The sequence below is a fragment of the Heterodontus francisci genome, unplaced genomic scaffold (assembly GCF_036365525.1).
Source record: "Heterodontus francisci isolate sHetFra1 unplaced genomic scaffold, sHetFra1.hap1 HAP1_SCAFFOLD_967, whole genome shotgun sequence".
NCBI classification, from domain to species: domain Eukaryota; kingdom Metazoa; phylum Chordata; class Chondrichthyes; order Heterodontiformes; family Heterodontidae; genus Heterodontus; species Heterodontus francisci.
Genome location: NW_027141036.1, coordinates 63,924 through 76,587, shown reverse-complemented (window position 1 = coordinate 76,587; position 12,664 = coordinate 63,924). Strand labels below are relative to the sequence as shown.

Below are 12,664 nucleotides of genomic sequence, written 5' to 3'. Positions count from 1 at the left end.
TGTAAAGATTGAAGCCATTGTCTTCAATCACCATCGGTTAAATTACAAGGAGAAATTCCACAAACTAGGGTTATATTCCTTGGAATTTAGAAGATTAAGGGTAATTTGATCGAAGTTTTCAAGATATTAATGCAAAGTATTAAGGTAGATAAGTCCCCAGGGGCCTGATGGGATCTACACTAGAATACTGAGGGAGGCAAGGGAAGAAATTGCTGGGGCTTTGACAGAAATCTTTGCATCCTCATTGGCTACAAGTGAGGTCCCAGAAGACTGGAAAATAGCCAATGTTGTTCCTTTGTTTAAGAAGGGTAGCAAGGATAATCCAGGAAATTACAGGCCGGTGAGCCTTACGTCAGTGGTAGGGAAATTATTAGAGAGGATTCTTCGGGACAGGATTTACTCCCATTTGGAAACAAATGTACTTATTAGCGAGAGACAGCACGGTTTTGTGAAGGGGAGGTCGTGTCTCACTAATTTGATTGAGTTTTTTGAGGAAGTGACGAAGATGATTGATGAGGGAAGGGCAGTGGATGTTGTCTATATGGACTTTAGTAAAGCCTTTGACAAGGTCCCACATGGCAGACTGGTGCAAAAGGTGAAGTCACACGGGATCAGAGGTGAGCTGGCAAGATGGATACAGAACTGGCTCGGTCACAGAAGACAGAGGGCATCAGTGGATGGGTGTTTTTCTGAATGGAGGAATGTGACTAGTGGTGTTCCGCAGGGATCAGTGCTGGGACCTTTGCTCTTTGTAGTATATATAAATGATTTGGAGGAAAATGTAGCTGGTCTGATTAGTAAGTTTGCAGACGACACAAAGGTTGGTGGAGTTGCGGATAATGATGAGGATTGTCAGAGGATACAGCAGGATATAGATCAGTTGGAGACTTGGGCGGAGAAATGGCAGATGGAGTTTAATCCGGACAAATGTGAGGTAATGCATTTTGGAAGGTCTAATGTAGGTGGGAAGGATACAGTAAATGGCAGAACCCTTAGAAGTATTGACAGGCAGAGAGATCTGGGCGTACAGGTCCACAGGTCACTGAAAGTGGCAACGCAGGTGGATAAGGTAGTCAAGAAGGCATACGGCATGCTTGCCTTCATCGGTCAGGGCATAGAGTATAAAAATTGGCAAGTCATGTTGCAGCTGTACAGAACCTTAGTTAGGCCACACTTAGAATATTGCGTGCAATTCTGGTCGCCACACTACCAGAAGGACGTGGAGGCTTTGGAGAGGGTACAGAGGAGGCTTACCAGGATGTTGCCTGGTCTGGAGGGCATCAGCTATGAGGAGAGGTTGGATAAACTCGGATTGTTTTCACTGGAACGACGGAGGTGGAGGGGCGACATGATAGAGGTATACAAAGTTCTGAGCGGCATGGACAGAGTGGATAGTCAGAAGCTTTTTCCCAGGGTGGAAGAGTCAGTTACTAGGGGACATAGGTTTAAGGTGCGAGGGGCAAAGTTTAGAGGGGATGTGCGAGGCAAGTTCTTTACACAGAGGGTGGTGAGTGCCTGGAACTTGCTGCCGGGGGAGGTGGTGGAAGCAGATACGATAGCGACGTTTAAGAGGCATCTTGACAAATATATGAATCGGATGGGAATAGAGGGACACGGACCCCGGAAGTGCAAAGGTGTTAGTTTCGGCAGGCATCAAGATCGGCGCAGGCTTGGAGGGCCGAATGGCCTGCTCCTGTGCTGTACTCTTCTTTGTTCTTTATATTAAGGGGACAGACAGGGTAGATAGAGAGAAACTATTTGTGCTGGTTGGGGAGTCTCGGACTGGGGGGCAGAGTCGAAAAATTAGAGCCAAACCTTTCAGGAGTGAAATGAGGAAACACTTCTGCACACAAAGGGTGGCAGAAGTTTGGAACCTTTTTTTTCATTCGTGGGATGTGGGCATTTATTGCCTATTTCTAATTGCCCTTGAGAAGGTGGTGGTGAGCTGCCTTCCTGAACCACTGCAGTCCACCCACAGTGCTGTTAGGAAGGGAGTTCCAGGATTTTGACCCAGTGACAGTGAAGGAACGGCGATATAGTTCCAAGTCAGGATGGTTTGTGGCTTGGAGGGGAACTTGCAGGTGGTGATGTTCCCATGCATTTGCTGCCCTTGTCCTTCTAGGTGGTAGAGGTCGTGGGTTTGGAAAGTGCTGTCTAAGGAGCCTTGGTGCATTGCTGCAGTGCATCTTGTAAATGGAACACACTGCTACCACTGTGCGTCAGTGGTGGAGGGAGTGAATGTTTGTGGATGGGGTGGCAATCAAGCGGGCTGCTTTGTCCTGGATGGTGTCGAGCTTCTTGAGTGTTGTTGGAGCTGCACCCATCCAGGCAAGTGGAGAGTATTCCATCACACTCCTGACTTGTGCCTTGTAGATGGTGGACAGGCTTTGGGGAGTCAGGAGGTGAGTTACTCACCACAGAATTCCTGGCCTCAGACCTGCTCTTGTAGCCACAGTATTTATATGGCTGGTGCAGTTCAATTTCTGGTCAATGGTGACCCCCCAGGATGTTGATAGTGTGGGATTCAGCGATGGTAATGCCATTGAATGTCAAGGGAAGATGGTTGGATTCTTGGTTGGAGATGGTCATTGCCTGGCACTTGTGTGGCACGAATGTTACTTGCCACTTATCAGCCCAAGAACTGGATATTGTCCAGGTCTTCCTGCATCTGGACACGGGCTGCTTCAGGAAGAATTGAGAATTTTTTTCTGCAAAAGGCAACTGATGTTCCATCACTTGTTAATTTTAAATCTGAGATTGATAGATTTTTGTTAACCAGAGCTATTAAGGGATACGGGGAACAGGCAGGGATATGGAGTTAAGGTGCAGATCAGCATGATTTCACTGACCAATAGACAGGCTCGAAGGGCTAAATGACACACTCCTGTTCACATGTTCCACACTCCATTCCCTAACTGCCAACTCCAGCCCCCTCCCTGGTCATTGTCCAAGGCTAAACTGGACTGTTGGCAACCTCAGAGTCCTATTTGACCTGAGCTGAGCACCCAACCCCTTATCCCCTCCATTGCCAAGTTTATGAAAAGCGTTATATAAACACAGGTTAGCAGAGGCTGGATGGATATGGTCTGATATTAACCCCAGCAGAACCTGATATTAACCACTTGACTGACATCCAATCCATCATCTTCAACATTCACACCATCTATCACCAAGTAGCAGCAGTCTGTACCATCTACAAGCAACACAGAAGGGTCCTTCGACAGTGACATGCACATCCCAGGAATAGATGTAAAAATTAGTTACCTCCAGCTTAAAATTATTCAGTGACCCCGCATCCACCACCTTCTGAGGCAGAGAGTTCCAAAGTCGCACAATCCTCTGAGAAAATCTATTTCCTCATCTCTGTCCTAAAAGGGCGACCCCTAATTTTAAAACAGTGCCCCCTAGTTCTGGACTCACCCACAAGAGGAAACATCCTTTCCACATCCACCTTGTCAAGACCGTTCAGGATCTTATAAACTTCAATCAAGTCTCCCCTCACTCTTCTAAACTCCAGTGAAAACAAACCCAGTCTGTCCAACCTTTCCTCATAAGACAACCCGCTCATTCCAGGTATCAATCTAGTAAACCTCCTCTGAACCACCTCCAACGCATTCACATTCTTCCTTAAATAAGGAGACCAAAACTGCACACAGTATTCAAGATGTGGTCTCACCAATGCTCTGTATAACTGAAGCATAACATCCTTACTTTTATCTTCAATTCCTCTCGTAATAAAGGATCGCATTCCATTAGCCTTTTTTATTTTTGCGGTACCTGCATACTAACTTTCTGTGACTCATCCACTAGAACACCTAGATCCCTCTGCACCTCAGAATTCTGCAGTTGTTCTCCGTTTAAGTAATACTCTGCTTTTTTATTCTTCCTGCCAAAGTGAACACCTTCACATTTTCCCACATTATACTCCATCTGACAGATTTTTGCCCACTCACTCAGCCTATCTATATCGATCTGCAACCTCCTTATGTCCTCTTCACAACATACTTTCCTACCTATCTTTGTGTCATCTGCAAATTTAGCTACCATGCCATTGCTCCCCTCATCTAAGTCATTGAGATAAATTGTAAAAAGTTGAGGCCCCAGCACAGACCCCTGTGGGACTCCACCCGTCACATCCTGCCAATCAGAAAAGGACCCATTTATGCATGCTCTCTGCCAGCCAGCCAATCTTCTATCCACTGATATGTTACCCCCTACACCATGAGCTCCTACTTTGCACAATAACCTTTTATGTGGCACCTTGTCAAATGCCTTCTGGAAATCCAAGTACAGTACGTCAACGCGCTCCCCTTTATCCACAGCACATATTACCCCTTCAAGGAACTCCAATAAATTGGTTAAACATGATTTCCCTTTCACTAAACCATGCTGATTGTTCCCGATTAGCTTGAGTTTTTCTAAATGCCCAGCTATAACCTCCTTAATGATCAATTCTAACACCTTCCCTGGCCTATAGTTACCTGTTTTCTGTCTCCCCCACTTCTTGAATAGAAGGGTTATATTTGCTACTTTCCAGTCTGATGGAAACTTTCCAGAATCTAGCGAATTTTGAAAAATTAACACTAACGCATCTACTACCTCATTAGCCACCTCTTTCAAGACCCTAGGATGAAGCCCATCAGGACCCGGGGACTTGTCAGCCCGCAGCTCTATCAGTTTGTTCAGTACCGCTTCCCTGGTGACTGTAATTTCACCAAGTTCCTCTCTTCCTTCCACCTCCTGATTTATAGCTATTACTGGAATGTTTTTTGTATCCTCTCATGAAGACAGAAGCAAAATATTTGTTCATTGCATCCACCATTTCCTTATTATCTACCATTAACTCCCCATTTTCACTCTCTAGAGGACCAACACTCACTTTACTTACTCTTTTCCTTTTTAAATACCTGTAGAAACTCTTGCTATCCATTTTTACGTTTCTAGCTAGCTTCCTCTCGTACTCTAATTTCTTTCCCGATTATCCTTTTAGTCATTCTCTGCCATTCTTTATATTGAGACCAATCATATGACCTGTCACTCATCTTTGCACAATTATATGCTTTTTCCTTAAGTTTGATGCTTTCTTTAACTTCTTTAGTTAACCACGGATGGTGGCTCCTCCCCTTAGAATTTTTCTTTATAGTAGGAATATACTTATTCTGAGTATTCTGAAATATCCCCTTAAATGTCTGCCACTGCTTCTCTATTGATCTATCTCCTAGCCAAGCAACCCAGTTCACTTCAGCTAGCTCACAGAAAAACATAGAAAACAGAATGCCCACATAGTTGCCCTTATTCAAGTTTAAAATACTAGTCTTAGACTCACTCTTCTCTCTTTCAAACTGGATGTAAAATTCAATCATATTGTGATCACTGCTACCTAGAGGTGCCTTTACACTGAGGTCATTAATTAATGCTGTCACATTACACAATACTAAGTCTAATATAACCTGCTCTCTAGTTGGAATAACATGCCCTGGTTCACCTTGCTGAGCTCCTCGCGTTCCTCTGCATGCATCCAGATCGGTTTGTTCTCACCTGCAAACAACAAATGCATCATTTCAGTCAGCTCCTCATCCCTTAGCATCCATTGACGCAAAAATACCCACCGACCCACTACAACCCTCCACACGCTGTTCCCTCCTGCTCCTTCCCCTACACCCCTCCCCACCCTGTTCCCTCCTGCTCCTTCCCCTACACCCCTCCACACCCTGTTCCCTCCTGCTCCTTCCCCTACACCCCTCCCCACCCTGTTCCCTCCTGCTCCTTCCCCTACACCCCTCCCCACCCTGTTCCCTCCTGCCCCCATACCCCGACTGTTCCCTCTTGCTCCTTTCCCCTAAACCCCTCCCCACCCTGTTCCCTCCTGCTCCTTCCCCTACACCCCTCCCCACCCTGTTCCCTCCTGCTCCTTCCCCTACACCCCTCCCCACCCTGTTCCCTCCTGCTCCTTCCCCTACACCCCTCCCCACCCTGTTCCTTCCTGCCCCCATCCCCCCACTGTTCCCTCCTGCTCCTTTCCCCTAAACCCCTCCCCACCCTGTTCCTTCCTGCCCCCATCCCCCCACTGTTCCCTCCTGCTCCTTTCCCCTAAACCCCTCCCCACCCTGTTCCCTCCTGCCCCCATACCCCCACTGTTCCCTCCTGCTCCTTTCCCCTAAACCCCTCCCCACCCTGTTCCCTCTTGCTCCTTTCCCCTAAACCCCTCCCCACCCTGTTCCCTCCTGCCCCCATACCCCCACTGTTCCCTCCTGCTCCTTTCCCCTAAACCCCTCCCCACCCTGTTCCCTCTTGCTCATTTCCCCTAAACCCCTCCCCACCCTGTTCCCTCCTGCCCCCATACCCCCACTGTTCCCTCCTGCTCCTTTCCCCTAAACCCCTCCCCACCCTGTTCCCTCCTGCTCCTTCCCCCTAAACCCCTCCCCACCCTGTTCCCTCCTGCCCCCATACCCCCACTGTTCCCTCCTGTTCCTTTCCCCTAAACCCCTCCCCACCCTGATCCCTCCTGCCCCCATACCCCCACTGTTCCCTCCTGTTCCTTTCCCCTAAACCCCTCCCCACCCTGTTCCCTCCTGCCCCCATACCCCCACTGTTCCCTCCTGTTCCTTTCCCCTAAACCCCTCCCCACCCTGTTCCCTCCTGCTCCTTTCCCCTAAACCCCTCCCCACCCTGTTCCCTCCTGCTCCTTTCCCCTAAACCCCTCCCCACCCTGTTCCCTCCTGCTCCTTTCCCCTAAACCCCTCCCCCCACTGTTCCCTCCTGCCCCCATCCCTACACCCCTCCCCACCCTGTTCCCTCCTGCCCCCATCCCCCTACACCAATCCGCACCCTGTTCCCTCCTGCCCCCATCCCCTTACACCCCTCCCCACCCTGCTCCCTCCTGCCCCCATCCCCCTACACCCCTCCCCACCCTATTCCCTCCTGCCCCCATCCCCCTACACCACTCCCCACCCTGTTCCCTCCCGGGCCCCATCCCCCTACACCACTCCCCACCCTGTTCCGTCCTGCCCCCATCCCTCTACGCCCCTCCCCACCCTGTTCCCTCCTGCCCCCATCCCCCTGCACCACTCCCCACACTGTTCCCTCCTGCCCCCATCCCTCTACTCCCCTCCCCACCCTGTTCCCTCCTGCCCCCATCCCCCTGCACCACTCCTCACACTGTTCCCTCCTGCCCCCATCCCTCTACTCCCCTCCCCACCCTGTTTCCTCCTGCACCCATCCCCACCGTGTTCCCTCCTGCCCACATACCCCCACTGTTCCCTCCTGCTCCTTCCCCTACACCCCTCCCCACCCTGTTCCCTCCTGCCCCCATACCCCCACTATTCCCTCCTGCTCCTTTCCCCTAAACCCCTCCCCACCCTGTTCCCTCCTGCCCCCATCCCCCCACCGTCCCCTCCTGCTCCTTTCCCCTAAACCCCTCCCCACACAGTTCCCTCCTGCCCCCATCCCCCCACTGTTCCCTCCTGCTCCTTTCCCCTAAACCCCTCCCCAGCCTGTTCCCTCCTGCCCCCTGTCCCCCCACCGTTCCCTCTTGCTCCTTCACCCAAAACCCCTCCCCACCCTGTTCCCTCCTGCTCCCATTCCCCTACTCCCCTCCCCAGCAGCCCTTTTCCCTACATCCCTCCCCATCATGTTCCCTCCTGCCCCCGACACCCCTCCCCACCCTGTTCCCTCCTGCCCCCTTTCCCCTACTCCCCTCCCCACCCTGTTCCCTCCTGCTCCTTCCCCCTAAACCGCTCCCCATCCTGTTCCCTCCTGCCCCTTTCCCTTACACCCCTCCCCACCCTGTTCCCTCCTGCTCCTTCCCCCTAAACCCCTCCCCACCCAGTTCCCTCCTGCCCTAATCCCCCCACCGTTCCCTCCTGCTCCTTCGCCCACAACCCCTCCCCACCCTGTTCCCTCCTGCTCCCATTCCCCTACTCCCCTCCCCACCTGCCCTTTTCCCCCACTGTCCCCTCCTGCTCCTTCCCCCTAAACCCCTCCCCACCCAGTTCCCTCCTGCCCTAATCCCCCCACCGTTCCCTCCTGCTCCTTCGCCCACAACCCCTCCCCCCACTGTTCCCTCCTGCTCCTTCGCCCTAAACCCCTCCCCACCCTGTTCCCTCCTGCTCCTTTCCCCTAAACCCCTCCCCACCCTGTTCCCTCCTGCCCCCATACCCCCACTGTTCCCTCCTGCTCCTTTCCCCTAAACCCCTCCCCACCCTGTTCCCTCCTGCCCCCATTCCCCCACTGTTCCCTCCTGCTCCTTCGCCCTAAACCCCTCCCCACCCTGTTCCCTCCTGCTCCTTTCCCCTAAACCCCTCCCCAGCCTGTTCCCTCCTGCCCCCATTCCCCCCACCGTACCATCCTGCTCCTTTCCCCTAAACCCCTCCCCACCCAGTTCCCTCCTGCCCTAATCCCCCCACCGTTCCCTCCTGCTCCTTCGCCCACAACCCCTCCCCACCATGTTCCCTCCTGCCCCCCGACACCCCTCCCCACCCTGTTCCTTCCTGCCCCCTTTCTCCTACTCCCCTCCCCACCCTGTTCCCTCCTGCTCCTTCACCCTAAACTCCTCCCCACCCTGTTCCCTCCTGCCCCTTTCCCTTACACCCCTCCCCACCATGTTCCCTCCTGCCCCCTTTCCCCAACTCCCCTCCCCACCCTGTTCCCTCCTGGCCCCTTTCTCCTACTCCCCTCCCCACCCTGTTCCCTCCTGCTCCTTCCCGCTACACCCCTCCCCACCCTGTTCCCTCCTGCCCCCATCCCCCTACACCCCTCCCCAGCCTGTTCCCTCCTGTCCCCATCCCCTACACCCCTCCACACCCTGTTCCCTCCTGCCCTCTTCCCCCTACACCAATGCGCACCCTGTTCCCTCCTGCCCCCATCCCACTACACCGCTCCCCACCCTGCTCCCTCCTGCCCCCATCCCCCTACACCCCTCCCCACCCTATTCCCTCCTGCCCTCATCCCCCTACACCACTCCCCACCCTGTTCCCTCCCGGGCCCCATCTCCCTACACCACTCCCCACCCTGTTCTGTCCTGCCCCCATCCCTCTACTCCCCTCCCCACCCTGTTCCCTCCTGCCCCCATCCCCCTGCACCACTCCCCACACTGTTCCCTCCTGCCCCTATCCCTCTACTCCCCTCCCCACGCTGTTTCCTCCTGCCCCCATCCCCTGCACCCCTCCCCACCGTGTTCCCTCCTGCCCCCATACCCCCACTGTTCCCTCCTGCTCCTTCCCCTACACCCCTCCCTACCCTGTTCCCTCCTGCCCCCATACCCCCACTGTTCCCTGCTGCTCCTTTCCCCTAAACCCCTCCCCACCCTGTTCCCTCCTGCCCTAATCCCCCCACCGTTCCCTCCTGCTCCTTCGCCCACAACCCCTCCCCCCACTGTTCCCTCCTGCTCCTTTCCCCTAAACCCCTCCCCACCCTGTTCCCTCCTGCCCCCATACCCCCACTGTTCCCTCCTGCTCCTTTCCCCTAAACCCCTCCCCACCCTGTTCCCTCCTGCCCCCATCCCCCCACTGTTCCCTCCTGCTCCTTCGCCCTAAACCTCTCCCCACCCTGTTCCCTCCTGCTCCTTTCCCCTAAACCCCTCCCCAGCCTGTTCCCTCCTGCCCCCATTCCCCCCACCGTACCATCCTGCTCCTTTCCCCTAAACCCCTCCCCACCCTGTTCCCTCCTGCTCCTTCGCCCTAAACCCCTCCCCACCCTGTTCCCTCCTGCTCCTTTCCCCTAAACCCCTCCCCAGCCTGTCCCCTCCTGCTCCTTCCCCCTAAACCCCTCCCCACCCAGTTCCCTCCTGCCCTAATCCCCCCACCGTTCCCTCCTGCTCCTTCGCCCACAACCACTCCCCACCATGTTCCCTCCTGCCCCCTACCCCCCGACACCCCTCCCCACCCTGTTCCTTCCTGCCCCCTTTCTCCTACTCCGCTCCCCACCCTGTTCCCTCCTGCTCCTTCCCCCTAAACTCCTCCCCACCCTGTTCCCTCCTGCCCCTTTCCCTTACACCCCTCCCCACCCTGTTCCCTCCTGCCCCCTTTCCCCTACTCCCCTCCCCACCCTGTTCCCTCCTGGCCCCTTTCCCCTACTCCCCTCCCCACCCTGTTCCCTCCTGCTCCTTCCCGCTACACCCCTCCCCACCCTGTTCCCTCCTGCCCCCATCCCCCTACACCCCTCCCAGCCTGTTCCCTCCTGCCCCCATCCCCTACACCCCTCCACACCCTGTTCCCTCCTGCCCTCATGCCCCTACACCAATGCGCACCCTGTTCCCTCCTGCCCCCATCCCACTACACCGATCCCCACCCTGCTCCCTCCTGCCCCCATCCCCCTACACCCCTCCCCACCCTATTCCCTCCTGCCCTCATCCCCCTACACCACTCCCCACCCTGTTCCCTCCCGGGCCCCATCTCCCTACACCACTCCCCACCCTGTTCTGTCCTGCCCCCATCCCTCTACTCCCCTCCCCACCCTGTTCCCTCCTGCCCCCATCCCCCTGCACCACTCCCCACACTGTTCCCTCCTGCCCCGATCCCTCTACTCCCCTCCCCACGCTGTTTCCTCCTGCCCCCATCCCCTGCACCCCTCCCCACCGTGTTCCCTCCTGCCCCCATACCCCCACTGTTCCCTCCTGCTCCTTCCCCTACACCCCTCCCTACCCTGTTCCCTCCTGCCCCCATACCCCCACTGTTCCCTGCTGCTCCTTTCCCCTAAACCCCTCCCCACCCTGTTCCCTCCTGCCCCCATCCCCCCACCGTCCCCTACTGCTCCTTTCCCCTAAACCCCTCCCCACCCTGTTCCCTCCTGCTCCTTCCCCCTAAACCCCTCCCCACCCAGTTCCCTCCTGCCCCCATCCCCCCACTGTTCCCTCCTGCTCCTTTCCCCTAAACCCCTCCCCACCCTGTTCCCTCCTGCTCCCATTCCCCTACTCCCCTCCCCACCTGCCCTTTTCCCTACACCCCTCCCCACCATGTTCCCTCCTGCCCCCTACCCCCCGACACCCCTCCCTACCCTGTTCCCTCCTGCCCCTTTCCCCTACTCCCCTCCCCACCCTGTTCCCTCCTGCTTCTTCCCCCTAAACCCCTCCCCACCCTGTTCCCTCCTGCCCCTTTCCCTTACACCCCTCCCCACCCTGTACCCTCCTGCCCCCTTTCCCCTACTCCCCTCCCCACCCTGTTCCCTCCTGCCCCCTTTCCCCTACTCCCCTCCCCACCCTGTTCCCTCCTGCTCCTTCCCCCTAAACCCTTCCCCACCCTGTTCCCTCCTGCCCCCATTACCCTACACCCCTCCCCACCATGTTCCCTCCTGCCCCCATTCCCCTACTCCCCTCCCCACCCTGTTCCCTTCTGCCCTTTCCCCTACACCCCTTCCCACCCTGTTCCTGCCTGCCCCCTTCCCCATAAACCCCGCCCCACCCTGTTCTCTCCTGCCCCCTTTCCCCTACACCCCACCCCACCCTGTTCCCTCCTGCCCCCTTCCCCCTACACCCCTCTCCACCGTTCCCTCCTGCTCCTTCGCCCGAAACCCCTCCCCACCCTGTTCCCTCCTGCTCCCATTCCCCTGCTCCCCTCCCCACCTGCCCTTTTCCCTACACCCCTCCCCACCATGTTCCCTCCTGCCCCCTACCCCCCGACACCGCTCCCCACCCTGTACCCTCCTGCCCCCTTTCCCCTACTCCCCTCCCCACCCTGTTCCCTCCTGCTCCTTCCCCCTACTCCCCTCCCCACCCTGTTCCCTCCTGCCCCTTTCCCTTACACCTCTCCCCACCCTGTTCCCTCCTGCCCCCTTCCCACCAAAACCCCTCCCCACCCTGTTCTCTCCTGCCCCCTTTCCCCTACATCCCACCCTGTTCCCTTCTGCCCTTCCCCCTACACCCCTCCCCACCCTGTTCCCTCCTGCCCCCTTTTCCCTACACCCCTCCCCACCCTGTTCCCTTCTGCCCATCCCCCCACACACCTCCCCACCCTGTTCCCTCATGCTCCTTCCCCTTACTCCCTTCTCCACCCTGTACCCACATGCCCCCTTCCCCAGACTCTCCTGCCCACCCTGATCGCTTCTGCTCACTTCCCCGACCATTCCCCAGCTCCCTTCTCAATTATTAGATTCCCCCCTACTCCCTTTCCATCTACCCCTTCCTGCTCACTTCGCCCATCCTCTTCCCTCTCTCCCTTCTTTGTGCTAGTCATGAAATATTCACCCCTCGGGCAGGTGTAGTATTATACATGAAACAGTCATCAGGCTTGGATGGAGGATTAGTGAACTAGAGGCATGGGTTTCAATGGGAGGGTTAGTGAACTAGAGGGATGGGTTTCAATGGGGGTGTTAGTGAACTAGAGGGATGGGTTTCAATGGGAGGGTTAGTGAACTAGAGGGATGGGTTTCAATGGGAGAGTTAGTGAACTAAAGGGATGGGTTTCAATGGGAGGATTAGTGAACTAGAGGGATGGGTTTCAATGGGAGGATTAGTGAACTAGAGGGATGGGTTTCAATGGGGGTGTTAGTGAACTAGAGGGATGGGTTTCAATAGGGGTGTTAGTGAACTAGAGGGATGGGTTTCAATGGGAGGGTTAGTGAACTAGAGGGATGGGTTTCAATGGGAGGGTTAGTGAACGAGAGGGATGGGTTTCAATGGGGGTGTTAGTGAACTAGAGGGATGGGTTTCAATGGGAGGGTTAGTGAACAA

The 12,664-nt window shown here is 55.6% G+C and overlaps 1 protein-coding gene across 1 annotated transcript in view; it reads right to left on the bottom strand.

The window, feature by feature from the left end:
* The window catches only part of LOC137361878 (kinesin light chain 2-like), a 233,833-nt gene that overhangs the window by 159,619 nt on the left and 61,550 nt on the right, over positions 1-12,664 (bottom strand). The window contains exon 7 of the mRNA XM_068026480.1: positions 5,486-5,538. Within this exon, the coding sequence (XP_067882581.1) occupies positions 5,486-5,538 (53 nt within the window). The remainder of the gene's footprint in view (positions 1-5,485; positions 5,539-12,664) is intronic.